The sequence below is a fragment of the Fundulus heteroclitus genome, unplaced genomic scaffold (assembly GCF_011125445.2).
Source record: "Fundulus heteroclitus isolate FHET01 unplaced genomic scaffold, MU-UCD_Fhet_4.1 scaffold_687, whole genome shotgun sequence".
Lineage (NCBI taxonomy): Eukaryota > Metazoa > Chordata > Actinopteri > Cyprinodontiformes > Fundulidae > Fundulus > Fundulus heteroclitus.
The window spans coordinates 18,413-43,341 of NW_023397129.1; the positions used below are offsets into that span (position 1 = coordinate 18,413).

Genomic DNA, 24,929 nt, shown 5'->3' on the forward strand with positions numbered 1-24,929 from the left:
CGAGGGTTGCCGCCACGACATGCACCGACAACCTTGCGGCCACAGCTCCGACTAGCCGCCTCAGCAATAGAGGCGTGGAACATGGTCCATTCAGACTCAATGTCCCCCGCCTCCCTCGGGACGTGTTTAAAGTTCTCCCGGAGGTGGGAGTTAAAGCTCCGCCTCACAGGGGACTCCGCCAGACGTTCCCAGCAAACCCTCACAGTACGTTTGGGCCTGCCCGGTCGGACCGGCTTCCTCCCCCGCCATCGGAGCCAACTCACCACCAGGTAGTGGTCGGTGGAGAGCTCCGCCCCTCTCTTCACCCGAGTGTCCAAGACATGCGGCCGCAGGTCAGATGAAACGACAACAAAGTCGATCATTGAACTGCGACCTAGGGTGTCCTGGTGCCAAGAGCACATATGGACACCCTTATGCTTGAACATGGTGTTTGTGATGGACAATCCATGACGAGCACAGAAGTCCAACAACAAAACACCACTCGGGTTCAGATCAGGTGGGCCATTCCTCCCAACCACGCCCCTCCAGGTCCCACTGTCATTGCCCACGTGAGCGTTGAAGTCCCCCAGCAAAACGAGGGAGTCCCCAGGAGGGGCACTCTCCAGTACCCCTTCCAAGGACTCCAAAAAGGGTGGGTAATCTGAACTGCTGTTTGGCGCATAAGCGCAAACAACAGTCAGAACCCGTCCCCCCACACGGATGCGGAGGGAGGCCACCCTCTCGTTCACCGGGGAAAACCCCAACGTGCAGGCACCGAGATGGGGGGCAACAAGTATGCCAACCCCAGCTCGGCGCCTCTCACCATGGGCAACTCCAGAGTGGAAGAATGTCCAGCCCCTCTCAAGGAGACTGGTTCCGGAGCCAGAGCGGTGCGTCGAGGTGAGTCCGACTATCTCTAGTCGGAACCTCTCAACCTCGCGCACAAGCTCCGGCTCCTTCCCCACCAGAGAGGTGACATTCCACGTCCCAAGAGCCAGCTTCTGCAGCCGAGGATCGGAACAAAAGTCATAGACATTTTTTAAGATATAAGCTCAGGATCTAAGATATGAAGCAATAGTTTCCCTCCACCCCCTAAGAACCACAGCCTAGCCTTAACCAGGCTTTCTCATTCAGGAAGAAACCTGGAAGGAAGCAACGCTTAAAGGCTCACACTGTTCTCCACAACCTTCGGGTCCAGATATGTGTAAGGTAGCTCTAGATGTTTGTTTCTCTCTTGGATTTGCAGATGTAGCTTTTTAAGCTGCTCTTTGAAGGTCTTTATTTTCTCCAGGGGAACCTTGTCGGTGAAACGCTGCTCTGGGTAGTTACCAAGAAACTCCTGTTGACATCAGAGGCACAGTCAGTCTGGTTTCCATCACTGTTTCAATCATTATTTACGTTCCTCGGATAAATTGGTTATTTCTAAAAGTCAAGGCTTCAAAATGCTGCTTTAAAATGTTAAGATGATGGTGAGAGATGCTAATAGCTGCTGTATTATTGTATCCTTGCCTGCAAGATGAATTCTTGTGGTATTTGTGCGTTCACAAACACACAAGAATCCATCTTGTACCGCTCCTGCTTCAACCGTTTGTGTCCGAGCCAAAAACGGTTCAGGCCGAATGAAAGCAAGAGCGGCTGAGCCCCGAGCCGACCCATAATAAACATGGCAGCGCAGGAGGATGCATGTGTAGCTGCTGCTATCACATATGATTTGTAAGAATCCATGATTGTTCTTAAATAGAAGAACACCAAGAAGTGCCTTGACTAGCTTACCCTTTTGGGGTTCCTCATGATGCTTGCTGCTCACAATTTAATTTGATACCGTGATTGGCTAAAACCAACCTTTGGTAAGTGGGCACTAGGTGCTGCTTCTTCCAATAAGCTTAGAATGTTCTACTGAAATTCTCTCCTTTCCCCAAATTGATTCAAATGGAGCAGTCCCAGATTGATTGTGCACAACTAGAGTGCTACACATTGTCAATCTGACTGGCCAGGTTAGAATTAATGAACATTAATGGGCCCTAAACTGTGTTTGATGTTAAATATGTGAATTAGATGTATGGAAACAGGGAAGGACAACAAACTGAACTTCATGTGTTTTAATTAATATGCTGGAAAGCAAGAGAGGAGCCGTTTTCGTCATCTGTCTCCCCTGAACTCCCAACATGAGCAGAAGACATTAAAGACTGAACAGACTCAGAGTAAAAGCTCTTCTCTTTAGCCTAATGCTGCATTAGTTGCACTCAGGATCTTCTCCTTGTTATTGTGTCAATGTCATCACCGCCTCCTAGAATCAGTGTTTCTGACATCAACCCCCCAAGCAGCATAGATGCTGGTTTCAAACACAGAAGAAAAATGTGTGCTTTTACGTGATAGTGTAGATAGGGGCTCAATACTCAGAGACTTTAGAGCAGAGTTGTGAGCAGTTAACAAAGCCATGGTCACTTACTGAATCTGAGGACTGCTTGCTGAGCAGCCAGACTGTTGCCATCCCATGTACTGTAACGTCAATAGAGGGAAAGGTGTCCAACAGCGTGGCCTCAGTAGCTTCTCCCTTTCTGGAAGGTGGAGGACGCTCCAGGGAGACTGGGGTGTTGGGCATCCAGCCGATGAAGTCGTACTGCGGAAAATCAGTTGTTAGCAGGAAAAATGATCCCAGCTAATATTTTACAATCTATTGATCGGTGGATTTTCCAGGGCATCAATGAAAGAAAGGATGTGTGTAGTGTTCATTTTGAAGTACTGGCCTAATCCTGCTTAGCTCTGAAGGCCCATTTTTACTCCTGTTTAAAATTTGACAATAAATGAGGACTCAATGATCAGAGGTAAACGTTGTAATTAATTCATTAGGAATTCCCAACGGAGACAAGAGTTACACACCATAGTTACCTACGTCCTTCTCCCAGGTATTGCAGCTTTTGTCTGATCTAAGTTTTGCAAAGACATCCTTTTAATACACTGTCTGCCCTCCTCCGCTGAGTTCGGGAGGGAGGGGTCTGTGGGCTGTATCTCAAACAAAGAGGCTGTTCTTCCCGGTAAGGGGTCAAGCCAAATGACCTAACAGCTATAAAACTGAGATGCATATTACTTTACCCTGAAAAGAAGACACAGACAAAAACCATGCATTCTCAGTTCTTCTGTATCAATACAACTAAGATATTTATTTTCCTCAACAGTAGCTTAGGGGTGCATGAGCTCAACAAAACATCCCATATTACTGTTGAATGCTACGATAATGATGTGATTTGCAGTCAATAACTGAACACTGTTAATGTTTCTCTATGCTGGATTCATAGAAAACAGACCACACATAATTATTATCCACTTCTAGAAAACCTGCTAAAATGTCTTATTTCTAGCTCAAACGGTTTTATTGCAAATGTTGCGTCTTGCTGCCATCTCCTGTTTTAGGATGATAGCAGTGGGACCGTCCAGACCGGCCAAAAGAGTAAAGAGCTGAGATGCCGGAGGCATCACTCTTCCCCCCTCTTCCGATGTGCTGAGCAACAAACTCTTCCGGACATTGATGTGGAGAAATTAAAGGACCACAGCTGACTGCAGAAACGTCCTCAATCCCAAGGTGGGCTGTAATTCCCCCACACAATTCAATATCAATCAACATTGAAACTGCCAAAGCAACCACAAGAGTCCTCGTCACGCTGTGATCTGCGCATTTCTCTCTTTCCCGTTTTCTCTAAGCACACTTCTCCTTATTCAGCTCTGGTTTTATTTTTAGTTCTTATTTGTTTCCTTGGCCTGTTTTGATCTCATGAAAATATCTGTTTCCCTCACATTGTATGAAAAGTGCTCCGACATTAAAGACTGTATACCCCATCAAGTTTCCCAGAGGGATACCCACACATCCCTCACCATCTCATTCTAAAGGATCCTAATGTGTTTCTGGACCAGAAGGCATATATTGTCCATTAAGCTATTTCTGGTTTTTGCCTTGGATCTCCAGGTTTCGTTTAGTCCTCCACTTCCGCCAGTGCCAGACTCCAGAACCACAAGGAGGAGTTCACCTTTTTCTAGTACAGAGCATGGCCTTAGTCTAAGAAGAGCCAAACCAGAACCCAAGACTACATCTCAAGATCACCATAAACTGGACTGGGGCCAAGGGGCATCCCTAATGGAGTCCACCTTTGTCTGCTGAGAAAGTTATATTAAGCAATGGCCAAAGCTTCCATAGTACTCCGTTTGAACAGCTAGAGTAATATCCATATTTGGATGGTCTCTTTAAACTAGGAGCCCCGGTCCCAGCACTCTGTGAAAACTGGAGAGGCGTGCTAACTTAGACACCAGGGAGCTTTTTGACTACATGCACTCCTAAGGGCTTGGACCGTTGTCCTCCTTGAACCCAAGCCCTCTTCATACATCTACGTTAGAGCAGCTTACCTGTCCAGCGTTCACAGCAGAGTGCTGTGCAGAGCAGGTGAAGATCACCATGGTGACAAACTTCAGCAGCTCATTCACAGTGTTCAATTGCATTGGAATATCTGAAAATGAGAAAAAGTATTTAAAGTCCTTCAGGTGAAAATGTTCACTATTTGACAGAATGTGGACCTTTCTAGCTGGTAATAAAACATCTGCCCACCTGTCTTTTTCTCACAAGTGAATCCGTTTGAATATATTGCATAGATCCACTCCTGCAGAGCCTGGTCATGCTGGACCATCTTATCATCCTTGTAGTAGCAGCTGAGTGTTCCCTCCACAAACCTTAAGGAAGATTCAGGATTCAGTCATGTTGCAGTTTACAGTCAATCTACATGGCAGTTAAAAGCCTGGCTGATGTTATACAGAAAAGCAAGAGCAGCACTTTTAATTTCCTCTCTACCTGGGAATTAATCAGAAAAAGTATTGAAAGGGAAGAAAGAACCGTTTGCAGTCGACTGAACTCCCTCAACCACAGTACTGTTTACTAACCTGCACAGAACAACTTTCTTCTATAACATATTCAGCTGAAGAAAATCTAATGGACTTGATCGGACCTGAGGATGGTGCTCTATAAGTCCTGGGTTCAAAGTCTGTTGAGGTTCTGTGTGCCAGTTTTCTGGTGATCTGTCCAAAGAGCAGCCTGACAGATGGAACCGGAGTCCAAAACCCCTGAGCATGGCTCAACCCCATGGATGTATCTGTTATTGCTTACAGGTGGCCTATTATGAAAATTCATCTTTGCATATTGCTTTACTTCCAACTGGGTCTCTGTCAATATTTAGTTGGTTTCTATAAAACACACCGTTTCAAAAACCTCACAATTCTTACGTCACAATTGCTGCAGATGCTATCCCTCAACTAGCAACCCAAGTGTACCTCCTCCAATTTTAGAAGAGGAGCAACTTTGGCTGGTTTTCCCGGTGCGCTGTACAATGGATCCCGCTGTACAGTTTTACATTGCTGTTCAGCAAAAACACAATTAGCCATTTAGCACAAGCTAACGCTAACATTAGCCTACTGATAGCCTAAGGATACCCTGGCAGACATTCCTGATTTTCAGGAAAGGTCTCTGTTTCCCATTTTCTGTGTCCCCCATTTTAGTGTTTGAAGAATGATTAAAAAATGTCCTGTGTAGAGTGTTATTACGGTAGGTGAGTAGACAGGCTAAGTTAGCATGTGGTGCACAACAACAGCCTTTATGGTTGCTATGGGGCTGTTGAAAGAGGGCAGAGAGCCGGCTGTCTTTAAATGATAAATAAAAGAGCAGAGCGCGAGCTTGTCATGACCAACAGGGAACTGTGCTGAGATATTATGGTCTGTCTGAATTAATCAATTTTGTTCTGACAGGGCTGATCTTTGCTGCTTCTGAAGGAGGCTCTGCTTCTGGGTCTGACTCAGATGAATTCCTGTACTGTTGTGCATCTACTGGCGGCCATTTTGTGGTGTATAAAGTCTGAGTGAAAACATTGAGTTAGGTGCGTGGCCAGCTGCAGGTTATTTGCATACATTAACATACCTCTCAACTTTTGACGACTGTTGAGAGTGTGATTGTTGACGGGGGGGGGGGGGGGTGCTGTTGGTCGATTGTTGACGGGGTGCTGTTGGTCGAGTGTAGACGGTCCAACGGGGGGGGGGGCTATTTTTCGATGCAACAATGTAAAACGGGGGGGGGGGGGGGGGGGGTGCGGGGGGCTGTTGTTCCATTCAAGACGGTCACTATTTTAGACGCACTTTGCTTTCATGTTACAGTTTGTAATAACACATTACGACTTACCATTTAATTCGCACACGACACGGACCGTACAACTGTTTCACTTTTGATGAGGGAAACTTGTTTGCGCGGCGGCGGTCCTTGCAGCTGTGTTACCTCTACTACTGGACGTGCGGAAACCATTGTACCGCAATTTGGTTCCGCCGTGACGCTAAGCGTCCGTACGCGTGCGTTTCAAGAGTGAGATTTTCATTGTAAGATTGAGATTTTCAAAGTAATGCGTGTGAGCGTGTGCAATTGATGAAATGCGTGTGTCACACGGTCAATGCGTGAGAGTTGAGAGCTATGCATTAAAAACAGCACATTCTAAACTGAGCTCAAAATAGTCTAAACTGGGGAGGAGAGAATGATTTTGTGCAGAAAATGTAATGAACATGTTTGGTATGGCCCAGAAATCTGTCCTAGAGTTTTAAGGGGAGCATATAGGTAATTTTATTGGATTCATCCTGATGAATCCAATCAGTTACTTCGACTGCAGTCATGACGACATCAAAATCTGGATGACTTTAAATTTCCTGCATCTAAATTCTGACAAGACCGAAGTTGTAATCTTTGGGCCAGAGTCCTCAAAAAATAAACTTCTTAATCAATCACTTAATCTGGGTGGCATTAACTTGGCCTTTGGTAATAGAGTAAAACATCTTGGTGTTATTTTTGACCAAGACATGTCATTTAAATCCCATATTAAACAGGTTTCCAGAGTTTCCTTTTTTCACCTCCGGAATATCGCCAAAATTAGAAACATTCTGTCCAGGGGTGATGCTGAAAAACTAGTCCATGCATTTGTTACTTCAAGGCTGGACTATTGTAATTCTTTACTATCAGGAAGTCCACAAAATGCAGTTCAAAGCCTTCAGCTGATCCAAAATGCTGCAGCAAGAGTTCTGATGAAAATAAACAAGCGGGATAATTTTTCTCCCATTTTAGCTTCCCTTCATTGGCTTCCTGTTAAATCAAGAATAGAATTTAAAATTCTTCTTCTAACGTATAAAGCCCTTAATAATCAAGCTCCATCATATATCAGAGCTCTGATTACCCCGTATGTTCCTAACAGAGCACTTTGCTCTCAGACTGCAGGTCTTCTGGTGGTTCCTAGAGTCGCTAAAAGTAGAATGGGAGGCAGATCCTTTAGCTATCAGGCTCCTCTCCTGTGGAACCAACTCCCAGTTTTGGTCCGTGAGGCAGACACCCCGTCTACTTTTAAGACTAATCTTAAAACTTTCCTTTGTGACAAAGCTTATAACTAGAGTGGCTCATGTTACTCTGAGCTACCTTTATAGTTTTACTGCTATAGGCTTAGGCTACTGGAGGACATCAGGATCTAATTTTCTCACTACATAGAGTTCTACTGTTCTTCAATTATGCATTATGTGTTGTCATTTCTGCTTTAACTTTCTGTTCTCTCTCTTTTATCTTCATAGTAGGTACACCTGGTCTGGCGTTTTGTTAATTGTGACATCATCCAGAGAAGACGGCTCACCCGCTACTGCCATCTAATGTAGAACAGATCACTAGATCAATGTTTGCTTCTGTGCTTTTTTGTCTCTCTAGTTGTGTCTCTGCTCTGTCTTCTGTAACCCCCAGTCGGTCGAGGCAGATGACCGTTCATACTGCGCCCGGTTCTGCCGGAGGTTTTCCTTCCCGTTAATGGGGAGTTTTTCTTCCCACTGTCGCTTCATGCTTGCTCAGTATGAGGGATTGCAGCAAAGCCATGTACAATGCAGACGACTCTCCCTGTGGCTCTACGCTTCCCCAGGAGTGAATGCTGCTTGTCGGGACTTTGATGCAATCAACTGGTTCCCTTATATAGGAAATTTTTGACCAATCTGTATAATATGATTGAACTTGACTTTGTAAAGTGCCTTGAGATGACATGTTTCATAATTTGGTGCTATATAAATAAAATTTAATTGAATTGAATTTTTAACAAAATAATATTACTTAGGGATGTAATAATAATAATAATAATAATAATAATAATAATAAACAGTCATAATAATAATGGTCATTGCAACACACATTGCAGTGAAGTTCTTCAGTGTTTTCCAAGGACCCAGTCTGTGGGATTCCAACCCAAAACCTCTCCGGGACACAAGTGCCTGCTCTCTAACAACTAGGTCATCACTCCCCAATAGAGAGCATAACCCTAACCTGGATGTTTTCTACCACATGGTTAAAAGCAATCAGTCTGTAGAACCTGTAGATGATGTTCCACAGTTCCAGTCCATCATCTCTGTAGTAGAAGTTGGGCACATCTTTCATCCCACGGTCAGAGATGTCGTCTGGTAAACAGAGGGATCTGTACGTCACAGAGGACAGCGCCTCCCTCAGGATGGTGAGCATACCTTCTCCCCCAGAGGATGCAAACTAGGGAGGAGACAGTGAGAGTGGTGTAAGCTGATGAGGAAAATGTGGACATGGTTCCTGATTTTGTGTTTTCTCTTCCTTACATACCCTGGTGAAAACGCCTGTATCAGATATGAGGAGCTTTCGTGCCAAAAAGTTGATCATCAGAGTGTAGCGAGTGTGAGGCATGAGAAGCTGAAACCGATGTCCTGTTAGTAACGTAGCAGCTCACTATTTAGCAACACATCATGTTTACTGAATTTATCTTTAAATCCTGTGTAAAGAAAGCCTGACAGAGGTCTTAATGGTTCAAAGTTAGAACTTAAACATGATTTAGAAGTAATGGGGATAGCACAGGTATAAATGTAACCATTGAGCTTCAGGTACCTTGTAGAGAGGGTGCATCATGGGCAGGTGGCGCAGCAGAGCCACTGTGAACACCTCAGCAAGCAGGTGGGTGCGCAGCAGGTGAGAACTTAGTTGATGCAGGTTAAAATCAGCATTCCTCACAAACGTCTTGGCCAACAACCAGTCCCACTCCGAGTCAGTAGGAAGAAAGATGGGATTGTCCTCTGCCGGAGTCTGCTTGAGCTGCAGGAGTAGAACAGGAAATGAGCCAGACTAATTGATGATGGTGCAGAAGATGTGTGTTAAAAGCACGATGAACTAGTGTTGAAGAGAGCAAAGAGCCAGACAGATATAGCTAGAAATCCATCAAACTGCGGTCTAGACACAGGAGCCCCATTCAAAGAAAACTTTACATCTGACCTCAGTTACCAGAAATACAGCGCTTCCACAGTGGCTTTCCCCCTCCTCTGGTAATAATGCCCAGTTAAAAGCTGTTTTATCGCAGCCGAAGAATCTCTCACTGAAAATGTTAGAAAGTCTGCCCTTTAATTTAAATACATGGATCCAGCAGCGACTACTGTCCCCTGTAAAGAAATTATTGTGTCTTTAAAGCATTATTCCCAAAAAAAGTAAAAAACAAAGCAACTGGACTTGTTTTCCGTAGTTGAAGACGTTTCGCTTCCTCTCCAGGAAGCTTTCTCAATTCAAAAAGTCTGGAGTAATGTGCAGTACCAAGCTTTATACTGCTGCCAAACAAAGGCCTTGTAATGGCTTAGATAACATGCAAATTCAACCGAAACAGGTCCACCCCTTAGTAATGGGCTGTCTTAAAGCCATTAAGCCAGCAGATTGAACCGAAACTGGTCCACTCCTCTGTAACGAGGAGTTGTTAGGGTTGTTATTGGCCTGGCTTAAAGGAACAATGTTATGATCACCCGAATGAGGGTGAGAGTTAAGGTGATGGTTGGCCGGAATTAATCCGATAACTGTATTGTAAGTTTTTAAGAGTTGGAACCTAAGGCCTCCTCCTCTGTTTAAGGTTGGTTTTTCTCTCTTAACGTAGATGGCTTCCTTCACACCCCTTTCAAACCATCTGTCTTCTTTGTCCAAAATGTGAACATTTTGGTCCTCAAAAGAGTGTCCTTCTTCCTTAAGGTGTAGGTGGACAGCAGAGTCTTGTCCTGAGGAGGTAGCTCTCCTGTGTTGAGCCATGCGTCTGTGGAGAGGTTGTTTGGTTTCTCCAATATAAAGATCAGAACATTCCTCACTGACTGAACTGCATACATCACTCCGCTCATCTTAGGTTTGGGGGTTTTGTCCTTGGGATGCACCAGCCTCTGTCTGAGGGTCCTGTTTGGTTTGAAATGTACTGGGATTTTGTGTTTGAAGAAAATCCTCTTGAGTTTTTCAGAGACTTCAGCAACATATGGGATGACAATGTTTTTTCGTTTATTCTTCTCACCATTATGTTCTGCAGCGGGTCTTTTGGATTTTCTTGCTGATTTGACAAAAGCCCAGTTAGGGTACCCACAGGTTTGGAGGGCATCTTTGATGTGTATCTGTTCCTTGTGCTTCCCTTCCCTTTAAAGCATTACAGTTGCAAAGCTTACTGCCCCTAACAATGAAATCAGTGCAGCTCAAAATGTTGATCTTCTTGTCTAGTCAGCGCAAAAATGAAACAGAAACAGACCAGGTTGGACCAGAACCCAAGTTTAACTTCCAGTATACCAAGGGAGGAAGATGATGAGAGAGGTAAAACCATCTCTGAGACTTGCTGATGGAGAACTGCAGCAAAGAGCAAAATCCTGGGGTTCTTCAGCCCTCAAGTGTCAAGTTATCTACAGGCCAGTTGGTTGTTTAGCAATGATGCTAGAAAAATCCTTTTCTGTCCTACACCCCAAAGTGCTCAGCTCTGCTGGGAGATTAACTAGAAATAACTGAGACGGATGGAAGTTTCATCAAGAGCTGTAGAAAAGCCCGTCACTCCGCTGAGATGTTTTGGGCCTGTTTCTCTTCCTGGGGACCAGTTTAGAGTTTCAGAAACCAGAACATTTAAAGTCAAAATCAGGTGGCCTTTGCCAGAAAATAACATTGGGTTTCATTGGGTCTTTCAGCAGGAGGCTAAAAGAAATGGTTGAGGAGAAACTAAATCAAGCTTCTTCAATGGCCATTGCGGTCTCCAGACCCAAATCCCGTAGATAGCATCCAAATTAAAGGGACCAGGAACCATCCAGAGAAGTTGGGCTTGCCTGAAATCTCTCCCTCTGAATGTTTTAACCCACCTACAGAAGACTTGGTGCTACCCTGTTGGGGGATGTCCAAAATATCAGGAGAGACTATCGGAGGACGCTGCCATTAACTGCCGATCTCACCTGGATTGCAATCGGCATCAGTTGGTCATTAGGAGTTTTGTGCAGCAGAACAAGAGGAGCCACCAGGTACTGCTGCTTCCCATTTATGATGTTTGCTTTCACTCCATCCAGGATCTTGTAGTCACACAGGAAGATGTTGCCTTTCTGTATGAAAATATCAGGAGGAAGTCAATGTTACTGGGATGTTTAAATATTCAGGAATTGCCATATGATGTCTGATGATCACCTTCATCTCATCTTTCAGACGCTGTTTACTGCCCTTGAAGACCATCTCATCAGTGACAGGAAAGTTTTGAGGCAGAGCTCGACAGCGGCGGATCACCATGGGGTTTACTCCATTCAGGAACTGGTAGCCAAAGAAGGAATCCTCCTTCCAGTGGTCATGGACATAATCTGGAAAACATTGACGATCTCAGCAAATATCCTCCACTGCTGTCTACATCACTGTCTGGTGTTTCACTGATTTTAAATCTCTTCCTAAAACTAATTTCTTTGCCTTTGACACCATGTGAGAAGTTGATGTTAGCTTCTGCTTAAATTATTAAGCTTTTATTGCATGGCTGCTAATGCATTTTAATTACATCCCATTTATGTGTTTTATTTTTGTTTCTTTACTGTAGCATTTAAACGTTTCAAATCTTTTTTATGTATTTTTTACAGCATTTTGATCCCTTTAGTCATTTAATGTGGTTTACAAATAAAGTTGGATTGGATTGGATAGATTCAGCACCAACATCCAAGCAAGGCGATGCTTTCTGGCATCTAACAGGCCATTAAGAGATCAGCTGAGAATGGGAGCAATCATACGAGCAGTGTTAAATCTGAGGTTTTTTTATTAGTGATGATCCCGTACCCAGGCCAGCTGACAGCTTTGCCAGGGCCCGGGACAACGCAGTCTTATGATAGATAATATCTACTTTAAAAGTTAACATGAACTGCTGCTGAAGATGACCACTCTTATCTACCTGGATGTTCTCTGGAGGACTGAAACGCCTTAGTCAGTGACATCTGTCTGTGGGTCTGTCGGGGCAATCAGAGATGTTTCGTCTCCTCTCTCCGTTTCTGTGGCTCGATGTTTTCTTGCTCATGGTTTTTCACGTGCTTATATAAAATTGTTGTGTTTCCACTGAATTTAACCGGCTTTTTACAAAACATACAGCTTGATTTCATTTACGGTATGAAAATAAAGCCAAACGGTGCTACTTCCCCTGTTCATGTTTTTTCGCTGCTGTGGTGTCTCTCTCTGTCTGAGTCTCTGAGCAGCAGCGCACCATGCGGTTGTTTGTGTGTTGAGTTTGTGAGGAGCTGAGTGGGCGGGCCAGGCTGAGCCTGCGTGCTGATTGGCTGGCGCCACTGAGTCATGTACGAGAGGGGAGGCAATGTGCCGTGACGACTGGGAGACTGGTGAAGCTGCCGCAGTGACACGCGCGCTGACTGACACTCTGACCATTTGTCAGTGTCAGTTTTGCACCCCCTCTGTCCTGGGCCCAGGACAACTGACCCGTTTGTCCCCCCCTGTTGGCGGGCGTGCCCGTACCAGATATTTCAGTGCGGTGGCAGCTGTACAGACGTTGAATATCTTCAATGTTTGTCCACTTCTCCTTGCACTCAGCCAATTCTACCAATTTCAGCTCCGCAAGTCTAAGTAATAGAAAATAAACAGTAAATTCATCGTGCAAAAGTCATTTTACATGGGAAGTAAAAACAGGAAGAGTAATTCTTACGCTTTAACTGCAGTGTAGGCCATCTCTATTTTCTTTGTGAAGAAGAAACGCACATCAAGAGGCAATGCACTACAGGTCTCTGCTTCCATGTTTTGTGGTAATCCAGGTTTATACTGAGCCCAGCTAAGAGACACAGAAGAGATGTTAGCAAAGCAGAAAACCCACCCTACCGACCTGGGACCATGCATTGGTAGCAGGTATAAACAATGAATGGGTGGATGGACGGTTTTACTTATACTCACTTATAGAGTCTCTGTTGTTCAACGATATCTTTTGTCCAGCATAGTTTGCCGATGTGATGTTTTTCTTGACTGAGAAGCACAGCTAAAAAGGGATAAAACAGAAGAAGTTGAACAGAATCTGATTCATTTCAGTCTGTTGGAAACGTGCTCTAGCTTCCTCTCAGTCTATTCTTTCTCTGCTTAGTAAATGTGTTTAAGATGGACAAACCGGATCCTTCTCTGAAGTAGTGCTCCTCGCAGTCAGTGATCCATTTGTAGATGGGGAAGGGGTAGATATCTCCCATCGGAGATTTCACCTCTACTTTAGCAACAAACCATGGGCTGTTTGGGAAGAGGATGTGGTGCTCTTTCCTAAGGATGATCACTAAAAGCTCACCGAGTGGCTTGTAGCATTTCACCTCGAACTTTGCAACCTGAAACAACAAGGAAATCTCAGATCCCAAATCAGCATGAAATTTACCAAGATTTTTAATATAATAATCTAATATATAATCTTTATTTATCATTGCAGCTTTGTATCAATAAAATGCAGGGGTTCCCAAAGTGGAGGTCAGGACCCCTGGGGTGTCGCAAGATGATTTGATGCTGATGTGCAAAATAGATTTAGTATTTCCGCTTTTTGTGAAACCGATTAGTAAGTATAAATTTACAAGATGCTCCACATTCCTTGATTTAACGCGGGGGAAGGCTGCACCTTTTTGTAAGAGTTCTTACACTGTAAAATGTAACATTCAGTTTTATTAAAAACTTCAAGTGAACAGAATTAAATTCTCATCAACCTTTTTTTAAATAAGCGCTGTGAACTGTTACATAAAAATGAAGTATTTGAAAGAGGAGGAGACTTGTGCAGATCACTTTAACCTCTTGGCAGATTTTTTTTTGCTGGTAGATGTGGCCAAACAAAACCATGAGCGAAGTAGCTGTTACAATTGATGGGATGTATTCAACATCAGAGAAGACAGGCTTTTCTAAAAAGGTGAACATTGTGATCTGATGCTGTGCGTTACACAGATAGAGTCCCAGTGTCCTGCGACTGCACGGATAACAACATGAAAACCTAATAAGGTACTATGAAAAGTAACTTGAGATACACATCATTGCTCCCTGTAAGCAGATGAATTCTAAAGGCTGAGTTCCAAAAAAGCGCTTACTGTGAGTATGTTAAGTCTACTCAAAATGATTAAGTTCATAGAATTATGCAAACCTAATGTTCACAACTTAGACTTGTGCCTTACACTTCCTTTGTAGAAGAATGGAAACCAGCTTGTGAGCTCCACGGATTCGCTCTGACCATCTGTGCCCACCAGGGTGATGTAGACATTGTGGAAAGTGCTGGCATGAGCGACATCTCCAGTGTACACGGTCACTTCGTAAACCACCGACATCTTTTCCTAGAGGGCAGAACGATCCTGACAGGGAAACAACCAAGAAGCAACACAAACCTCAGGTAAAACCACAGCTTCTGTAAAAAGTTGCCTGTTTAACCAACAGATTCTTCTTACCTGCATCAACTGGACCAAGGTGATCTGTACGGACCAGGAGGTGGATATGCCTTTTTATATACTCAGTTCTTGTGGGAGTGGACTGTTTGTCACATAGGTAGATGAGAGGTTGTGGATGGTGTTTTATTGACATATGTAACTCTGATCATATCTGGTCTGGATGCACCTGCATTATTTCCCCTTGTGAAAGAAGCTCACATGGTTACAGATTTACTACTCTGTTTCCTTATCCAAGGACATAGAGAGGAGTTGTGTTAGATAAGAACTGGATACCATCAATAATCTTGATGGTATGTTTTTAACAGAAACATGGTTACATGAATTTAATGAAGCAGCTACTCTGATAGAGTAGACTCCTCCAAACTATAATTTTCTTTGTGAGAGCAGACAGCAAAGGAAAGGTGGAGGAGTGGCAACTTTGTTTAATGATTCACTAAAGTGTAAAAAGGTGTTTTTAGGAAAATTTGACTCTTTTGAATACCTGGCTCTCCAGGTAAAGAGCCCGGTACGAACTATGTTCCTAAATGTTTACAGATCTCCTAATTTAAAATCTAACTTTTTAAATGATCTTAGTGACCTCTTATTTGTGAAATGTGTTAATTATGACTGTTTCATTATTGTGGGAGACTTCAACTTTTACGTTGACAACCCTGAAGGCAGAGGTGGAAAGAACTGTGTGATACATTTAGAACTTTGGTTTAACTCAACATGTTAAACAGCCAAGGCACAAACAGGGACATATTTTAGACTTAATCATCACTAAGGGTCTAATCATTTCCAAGGTAAATGTAACTGATGTTGCCATATCTGATCACTTATGTTATCTTTAAAAGCATAATTTCTTGTGACTCATTTAGCCAAAGGGACATCATAAGAAAACACACCTTTAAGGACAATTCCACAGAAACTTTTATCCAAGCTTACTCTGCTACTTCAACCTTGTGCTGCAACTCAGTATATGAACTAGTAGATAAGTTTCAGTCTAAAGTCTCAGATATCATTGACTGCATTGCTCCAGTCAAAGTGAAGTTTGATTCCGGGAAGAAATAATCTCTGTGCTGTTATTCTGTTTTTATTTTTATGTTCCTATATTTTAATCATGTAAAGCACTTTGCATTTTCTTTGTACTGAAATGTGCAATACAAATAAATTTGCCCTGCCTTGCCTTAGCAGCTGCTAAAGAAAACCTGTCAGAGGCAGAACTGGCTTTCTCTGCTCTGAAAGCAGCCTTGTCCTCTGCACCGGTGCTGGCTTTGCCAAACTGACAAACCATTTATTCAAATGGTGGATGAAAAATCTGGTTTCATGTCATCTGTTTTGTTGCAACCTCATGGTGACAAATTGCAACCTGTGGCTTATTATTCCAGTAAGCTTGACGCAGTTGCAGCTGATTTACCTTGTTGTTTGTCCACCATGGCTGCAGCTGAGAAACCAGTGTTACAACTCTGACAGTTTTTGTTCCACGTTCTGTTTCTATCATCCTCCTGGAACACAAGACTTCTCATTTATGAGCAGCAAGGTGGCTCAAATATTCTTCAATTTTATTGGACTTGTCTAACATTGTTGTGAATGTAATGTAATTGCACATCCAACCACACTGATCTTCAGGAAACTGAAACTGATTGGACTTTCTACTTAGCTGTTAAAGATGCCATGACATCCCTAAAGAATGGTTGCGGCCTGTCTGTCAAATCACAGGATTGATGACCCATGCTTTGATGTCAGTATGTGGAGTAATGTTACTCCAGACTTTTTCAATTGAGAAAGCTTTCTGGAGAGGAAGCGAAACGTCTTCAACTACGTTGAAGAAGTCCAGTTGCTTTGTTTTTTACTTTTTTTGGAATGACCATGACCTGGATGACTGAGAATCTTCATCAACAAGATATAATTCAGGTTTGTTAGAAATAATTGGAACTGAGGATAAGCTGTACATAAGGACTTGTTTGGTTTATTGTACTACAAAATTAAGCTTTTGAGGCGTTGGGGTTGTGTTGAGGGTATTTCACTATAAAATTGCACTGAGCTTATGTATGACAATGCATTCATGACAGCTGTAGAAAAACCCTATTTTTGAGGCTCTTTTAATATGATTATAGAATATTAATAAAAGGGCAAACAGCAACAAATCACTTGTTTTAGCCTAGGTAATATAAAACTGTGAATATGAAATACAATAATGATTCATCACAAACCAGTCCATTTGAAAGAAGGCTTTAAATATACTTTGAGAAGCAATATATGAGACAATATATGAGGAGAATATGAGAAATTAAGTGCAAGGCCCATGGTCTTTGATTTTTAATAGATGTATAAAAAAAACAGGTGGTATATTTGCTTTGGCTCTCATCAAAACTATATGAAATTGAATTGGATATGATGGCTTTTCAAGCGGCTGAAATGAGTTTTCTCCGTAGTGTGTCTGGGCTCTCCCTTAGAGATAGGGTGAGGAGCTCAGTCATCCGGGGAGGACCCGGAGTAGAGCCGCTGCTCCTCCACGTCCAGAGGAGCCAGTTGAGGTGGCTCGGGCATCTGGTCAGGATGCCTCCTGGACGCCTCCCTGGAGAGGTGTTCCGAGCACGTCCCACCGGGAGGAGGCCCAGGGGAAGACCCAGGACACGCTGGAGGGACTATGTCTCCCGGCTGGCCTGGGAACGCCTTGGGGTTCCTCCTGAGGAGCTGGCCCAAGTGGCTGGGGAGAGGGACGTCTGGGCCTCCCTACTGAAGCTGCTACCCCCGCGACCCGACCCCGGATAAGCGGAAGACAACGGACGGACGGACGGACGGACGGACGGACGGCTTTTCTAAAGGAGATTTTTGACTAGAATGTTAATGCAGCTAAAAGAGGAATTTTGAGGAGCTTCAAGATATCAAAAGGCTAAATTAAACACGTCATCTATTGCACAATCATTTGATGCCATCTGGTTACGCTAAGCTGAGGCGAACCTCAGAGGGACAGTTTAACGTGAAAAGAGACAAAAAATATATGATAAAACAAATCTAACCATGACGTAAACATCTGAATGTGATTTTGTGGCTAGGTCAATGTGTTCTGGCCTTGTCAGGGACTGGAACGCGAAAAGAATACCAGATGATGGAGGGGGTGAAAGGGAACTCTTAGTAATTACTGAAGGACACAAAGTGTCTGCGATGACATCAACTAATTGTAGTCTGCTCACATAATAAGTGCACACGAGGAACTTAAGGCGGGATTTCAATCTGAAGAAACTCTATTGCCTACCTCCCATCCATCGGAGACTCATCCGTCTTCGTCGCAAGCCTATCAGCTTTGAACTGCTCCTCCTCGAAACCAATCAGCATCCTGGCTTCATCTTAAAAGAACTCCACATCCTCGTCTCGGCCTTCTGCACAGCGGGCAAGCATTGCGCCATGTCCTGTTTGGACTCTGATGACTGGATTCAACCCACCTCCATCCTCTTCTCCACCATCGTAGCAAGCTCCGTCTGGCTTTCCTACGGTCCTCCTTCAACCTCGTCCCTATCAGAGTGTAATTCCTCCTGGACTCTTATGGAATTCCCAGTCACTCCTTAAAACGGTCCGGCAGAAGACCGCCATGTTGAGCCTGGTTCTGCCAGAGGTTTCTTCCTAAAGGGGAGTTTTTCCTCTCCACAGTCGCTTCATGCTTGCTCATCATGGACCATTCATGTAAACCTGTGTTTATCCAAGTTGGACATCTAGCTCAAACAGATCATCATATGGACTGAACAAAACTTTGTTTATCTCCACTCCACTACCAGTTTCAGGCCTAGGGGGAAATATCCCTATTCTCATACACCTGCTTATGCATAATGAAGTATAATTCAGCGTGAATGTTTCCTGCCGAGGTCTGAGCACCAAAGTCTTAAAATATTGTATCAATAAATTCTTCTAATTGCCTTTTCTATCCGTGTGAGTTTTTCAGATTGAAATACAGCTGTAACCTTCACAGACAACTTTAAAATCTTTTGGGAGAGGACACATCTGTTCAACAGATATTGTGTTGTTCTAAATGGGTCAGGTGCAAAATGCCTAATTTCAAACATTTTCTATTCTGTGAACCATGCCCCATCAGTGTTGTCCCAAAACAAAATACAGCAGGTACAAAAACAAATGATAAGCCCAGTACAGCCCGAACAAGTCAAGATAAAGATACCAGAAAGATGACACAGAGAGAGACATTACAAGAGGATTCACCCCAGATCTCAAAAGGACAAAATGAGTACTCCCCTTTAACTCCCACAGAGAACCCAAAACCTCCATCCCCATGAACACCAGTCCAGGCTGCACCCGCCTCCCCTTTTACACCGCTAAGCCCAGATGACCCTTTTTGGAATTCACACACACAACATGAAAAAGGTTTTCTAGATGTGTCCTACTGTTGACATCCTCTCCACATAGCCATTCTGATGAGCCTATTTCTGTGACAACACCAATGTCTTCCAAAAGCAGCAGAGCTCCAGATCCTCCTCCTCTACGTATCAAGGAACATGCCTGTGCTCAGGACTTTCAGATAACTTCTCTGTGATACACACACACATACATGAATTTAATGAAGCAGCTACTCTGATAGAATCGACTCCTCCAAACTATAATTTTCATTGTGAGAGCAGACAGCAAAGCAAAGGTGGAGGAGTAGCAACTTTGTTTAATGATTCACTAAAGTGTAAAAAGGTGTTTTTGGGAAATTTTGACTCTTTTGAATACCTGGCTCTCCAGGTAAAGAGCCCGGTACAAACTATGTTCTTAAATGTTTACAGATCAGAACTTTTTAAATGATCTTAGTGACTTCTTATTTGTGATATGTGTTAATTATGACTTTTTCGTTATTGTGGGAGACTTCAACTTTTACGTTGACAACCCTGAAGGCAGAGGTGGAAAGAACTGTGTGATACGTTTAGAACTTTGGTTTAACTCAACATGTTAAACAGCCAAGGCACAAACAGGGACATATTTTAGACTTAATCATCACTAAGGGTCTAATCATTTCCAAGGTAAATGTAACTGATGTTGCCATATCTGATCACTTTTCTATTACCTTTGAAAGCATAATTACCAGTGACTCATTTAGCCAAAGGGACATCGTAAGAAAACACACCTTTAAGGACAATTCCACAGAAACTTTTATCCAAGCTTACTCAGCTACTTCAACCTTGTGCTGCAACTCAGTATATGAACTAGTAGATAAGTTTCAGTCTAAAGTCTCAGATATCATTGACTGCATTGCTCCAGTCAAAGTGAAGTTTGATTCCGGGAAGAAATAATCTCTGTGCTGTTATTCTGTTTTTATTTTTATTTTCCTATATTTTAATCATGTAAAGCACTTTGCATTTTCTTTGTACTGAAATGTGCAATACAAATAAATTTGCCCTGCCTTGCCTTAGCAGCTGCTAAAGAAAACCCGTCTGAGGCTGAACTGGCTTTCTCTGCTCTGAAAGCAGCCTTGTCCTCTGCACCGGTGCTGGCTTTGCCAAACTGACAAACCATTTATTCAAATGGTGGATGAAACATCTGGTTTCATGTCATCTGTTTTGTTGCAATCTCATGGTGACAAATTGCAACCTGTGGCTTATTATTCCAGTAAGCTTGGCGCAGTTGCAGCTGGTTTACCCAGTGTTGTATAAAGTACTGAAATCTCAGAGTCAAGTAAAAGTTTAGGTACCTCTCCAAAATGACTTTGATAAAATCCCAAGTCACTGACTGAAATGTTACTTGAGTTAAAGTCTTAAAGTATCTAAAATGTCTTGTACTTAAGTATGAAAATTACTGTAAAAATCGATGTACTCAATTAATGTAATGAAAAGTATAAGTAAAAAGTAAAACAAAGCAAATGTAGTTTGAATGTCATTTTTTAGATTTTGGTCACCTTTGAAGGTCAAATTCACTTAAAATAATATATACAACCAAGTGCAGGAGAAATATAGACCAAGTTTAGACAGAAAATACAACCTTTTTGTAGGCTTTTAGTCTTTCTTCTTCAAGTAAGGTCAGTGCTATACAAATTGCATGCGTGTCTCTCTCTCTCTCTCTCTCTCTCTCTCTCTGTCTCTCTCTCTCTCTCTCTCGCTTTCTTTGTAACGAGTAACTAAACCAAACATTGAAAATGTATCGTAGTAAAAGTATGTAATTCAATTTGAAAATATTTTAGCAGCTGTATTGATCAGCTGCTAAAATCTGCTAATCCTAAAGTTATTAAAAAAACACCTTTAAATTGACATTAATATTCCATATTAATGCTGTAATAACGCTCATAGCACTATTGAACGATGGAGGAGTGAAACATCAAACCTTATGCTTGAAACAACCATAACTGAATATCCGGAAACAGGAAGTCACCGGGAGCTAAATAGCATTTTGCTAACTTTAACAAACTTTAAGGGCTTCGACTTTATTTTTAGTCATAATGAGTGGCCCGGATAACATAAACATTAATATCCCATAAATGTATGTAACCCTTGTGGAGAAAACGATTGTTATAACCATAAAAACACACTCAAATCACATCGGTAATGACATGGTATCACAATGCTAGCGGGAAGCTACTCGGTAGCGCCATGTGTTTAAAAACACACCATGTAAGCGCATTACACAAATCTTCCAAACAACCATGTAACTTTCCCTTTGGTTACATGCCTCGTGTGACTTCGGTTCACTTTGGCCATCCAGGGGAGAGCAGTGGAAAGGGGAAAACGTTGGTCATTTCAGCAGCAGACATGGGGCCATGAGCTAGCCGAAACGTGGTTGGAGCGGGCAGCTCCGAGGTCCTGCACGCAGTCTCTGACCTGGTTGTAGTCGCGATTTCAGCTCCTCTTTGCTCTCAGTTTGGGAAAGTGGGTCCTGTGCCGACCTTTCGGTCGCTCCATGTTTTCTGGAATCAGCTTCCTGCAACAGCTGAGAAGAATAAACAAGGTTGGTTTTGGCATTCTTTACTTCAGTAGCTGGTTGCGCAGAAGTTAGACTGCAAACTTAGCTCTGATTCTAGTCAGCAGACCTCCGGACGAGGAGAGATTTCCCCCCTGTGCTGGCTTGTTGGTCTTTCGATGCCCATGTTCCCCCATGCATGGCTGGCCAGTATGGGTGGCTGGCACCAGCCAACCTCTCCTTCAGATCCCCAGATGAAGATAGAAACTGGTTTAGTCTGAAGGGATCGTCTGTGGGGAGAGGTCTGGCTCAACAGCAGGAGCATCCCTACTGTGAGACTGTCTCTGCTTTGATGGGTGAAATTCACCGTGGTTCCTGACCCATGGGACATGTTGCCATTTCTCACCGAATGGCAGCTGCACAGTGGTGCAGTGTGTAGCACTGTTGCCTTGCAGCAAGAAGGTTCTGGGTTCCAACCCTGGGTCTTTCTGCATGGAGTTTGCATGTTCTCCCTGTGCATGTGTGGGTTCTCTCTGGGTACTCTGGCTTCCTCCCACAGTCCAAAAACATGACTGTTAGGTTAATTGGCTTCTCTAAATTGTCCTTAGGTGTGTGTGTGAATGGCTGTTTGTCCTGTTTGTCTCTGTGTTGCCCTGCGACAGACTGGTGACCTGTCCAGGTGAACCCCGCCTCTCGCCCAGTGAATGCTGGAGATAGGCACCAGCAACCCCTGTGACCCCATGAGGGATTAAACGGGTCAGAAAATGGATGGATGAGCTTTAATGGCACTACAGAGACGTTCCACGTTGTCTGTGGAGGTTTGACTGATCTGAGCGTCTCTTTCTTTCTCTGAGCCACTGATGGATTTTGTTGTGAATGTTGTGTGTAATTTTATTGCAGTTTAATTAATTATGTTCTAATTTTATTTCCATAACCTTTGTTATGATGGTTGTGTTGCAACTGCAACTGCATTTTTTCTTTTTAAAGATAATAATAATAATAATAATAATAATAATAATAATAATAATTGAACTTTATTGATCTCACAATGGAGAAATTCACTTCTGCATTTAACCCATCCCCTTGGGGAGCAGTGGGCTGCCACTGTACGGCACCCGGGAGCAGTCTGGGGATAAAAGTCTTGCTCAGGGACCCAGAGTGGCAGTCTGTGGGAGTTAAACTCGGAACCTGGTTAGGACACAGAAGGGGGTGCGCAGCTAAAAAAGTTTGTGAACCACTGCCCTATACCTTTCTGCTCAACATGGAGCTGATTTTTCTTTTTGGGAGAAATAACCTGAAACTGATGCCAAAAGACCAAAACCAGCGTTTTACTGAATTTCTTTGGGAGTCGAACCCGGGTCGACAACATCGAGGACTAAGGCCTCCATACATGGGTTGCGCTACCCACTGCGCCACCTTCTGTCAGGTCTGCACTGACAGAAGAGCTGAAGAATATGGCTTGAAATCAGATCCTCTCTGAGTTTACATGTTGATCTCTGACGGTTTACAGATTCTTTTGGTGAGCTCAGCTGCTGGGCCTGAATACGACCATTATTCAGACTTTAGCTGATTGTTTAAATCTGTGCTGCAGATTTAATTTCTCATTTCTGACCTAAAGTGCTTCAGCTGCATCTCTAAAGCCTGTGACAGATTCTTCTGAAGATGGGAAAACCTCACAGGAGAAAAATATTGTTTTCATGAACTGAATGTGTGATTGGCTCTTTGGATTTTCTTGATTTTTTTTGTTTGGTAGCATTTAGTTGTTGAGTTTTGTACTTTGAACTTTAATGGTTTAATACGTTGTTGATGATTCTCAGGAGCAGCAGCATCTGATGCTTCAGATGATTTTACTTCAGTTTTTTAAATCTTGAGTCTGTTTTTACTCCCTGTGCCTGAACTCAACATGTGTTTGTTAAATGGCTGTGATATCCTCTCCCTGTGTGCTCTTCTTGATGTGGATGGTAATACTGATGTTGACTGATTTTGGTATGATGAGCAGTTGTAACTTTTTTTTGCATTAAAGCCAAAACTTAATGTTTGGTGATTTTGTTTTCCTGTAATGAGTAAAAAAAAATTTGCTATTCAAATACGTTATTGTTTAATATTGATTTGTCGAAATATATTTACCAAACAGCCGACACTTAAAATGTGACGTCATCAGAGCATGCGCAAGACGAAGGCACTGGCAGACGAACTTGGTAGCTCACGAACAATACGGGACAACGCCACAAATTTGTGAGTTTTTTTTCTTTATCATACAATTGTCTGTTATATTATTTCAGGCTCACCTTATAAGTATTTGGAATAGAATAGAATAAGTTGCTGGAATAAATAGTTAAAAAGTAATTTTATTTTACCGCTAACGCATGACTGGTTAACATTTTTAACAAACGCCATTTACAGACGTTTCTTGGTTTGACAGTTTGTATTTTTGACGGTTTCAAGTTCTTCTCTCGCATTTTCTGTATTTTAACTGTTTTTAACTAGTTTACTTGAAATGTGAGCAGAATGCAAATGTAAACTTTTCTGACTCATGATGTCGCAAGGTCGGGGTGGTGGTCGCGGTGTGCTGTGCAGGCCTCGGTTACATTAATAACGACAACTTATAAAGCATTTTTTAATATCTACTCTAAAGTCTTTATTTTGTAAACTGTTAAAACAAAATTTAAAAGTTAGGAATTGTGTCTCGAAAATTGACTCCCCAAATTTAACGTTAGTTAGTGCAGAACAGCGCCGTTCTGTTTTATCAGTGTGTGAACATGCGGTAACTGCAGTAACACCGAGTTGCCACTAGAGACCGCTGCAGACTTTCTGTGCAGAATCAATACTGTCAAAGGTTTCATCAATTTCAGCCGTACAGCTTAATTCAAACCGATCAAACGCAAACATATTTAATTTTACATGCATATATAATAGCTACGTTCACATTTAAACGTTTATGTATGGATAGTACATTTTTAAACATTGTTTTAGCCTTTAGGCGTCCTATTGGAGGAGAGCGTGACCAGAAATAAACAGCTCGGCTTGTTTTTTCATTGACGTTTGTAGTTTAATTTGGATCGTTTATCGTTATTTAACACGACAGAACAACAATAGTAGCAGTTAATCGCCATTTTATGTTTGCACAATTTGTTTTATGGGTTTGTAAATGTCAAAGATTTCCAAACCAGGAGTGAAACCGTAGTCTGTGAGAATCAGCTTAAAATGTGGCCAATTGTCATTTCCCCTGGTTACCTTCTTTATTGTATGCTAAAAAAAAAAAAAAAAAAAAGTCAACGTTTCCGTGCTGGTTATCCTACCCTGAGTTAAAAGGAGGTGCCTCTGAATGACCTGGTCTCCTCCAGCGTGTTTCTGGT

General features: G+C 42.7%; 1 protein-coding gene across 1 annotated transcript; it reads right to left on the reverse strand.

The window, feature by feature from the left end:
• Nucleotides 1-1,003: 1,003 nt before the first annotated feature.
• On the reverse strand, nt 1,004-14,738 carry LOC118561666 (polyunsaturated fatty acid lipoxygenase ALOX15B-like). The gene is made up of 15 exons (XM_036133879.1): nt 14,719-14,738; nt 14,452-14,625; nt 13,425-13,629; nt 13,217-13,298; nt 12,975-13,097; nt 12,788-12,891; nt 11,477-11,643; nt 11,251-11,394; nt 8,918-9,121; nt 8,639-8,725; nt 8,382-8,551; nt 4,574-4,695; nt 4,375-4,475; nt 2,429-2,599; nt 1,004-1,318 (listed from the first exon to the last, which is right to left on the reverse strand). The coding sequence occupies exons 2-15, from the start codon at nt 14,599-14,601 to the stop codon at nt 1,139-1,141; spliced, it is 2,010 nt and encodes a 669-aa protein (XP_035989772.1). The 5' UTR covers nt 14,602-14,625; nt 14,719-14,738; the 3' UTR covers nt 1,004-1,138.
• Between the last annotated feature and the right edge of the window lie 10,191 nt (nt 14,739-24,929).

Bases quoted from the DNA above. Each gene is read 5' to 3' on its own strand.
- LOC118561666 (XM_036133879.1), bottom strand. From the start codon at position 14,601: ATGTCGGTGGTTTACGAAGTGACCGTGTACACTGGAGATGTCGCTCAT. The intron at 13,098-13,216 runs GTGAGTATAAGT...TGTGTCTCTTAG, and splicing joins GAACAACAGAGACTCTATAA to CTGGGCTCAGTATAAACCTG. The intron at 4,696-8,381 runs GTTCTACAGACT...ATCTTCCTTAAG, and splicing joins CTGTGGAACATCATCTACAG to GTTTGTGGAGGGAACACTCA.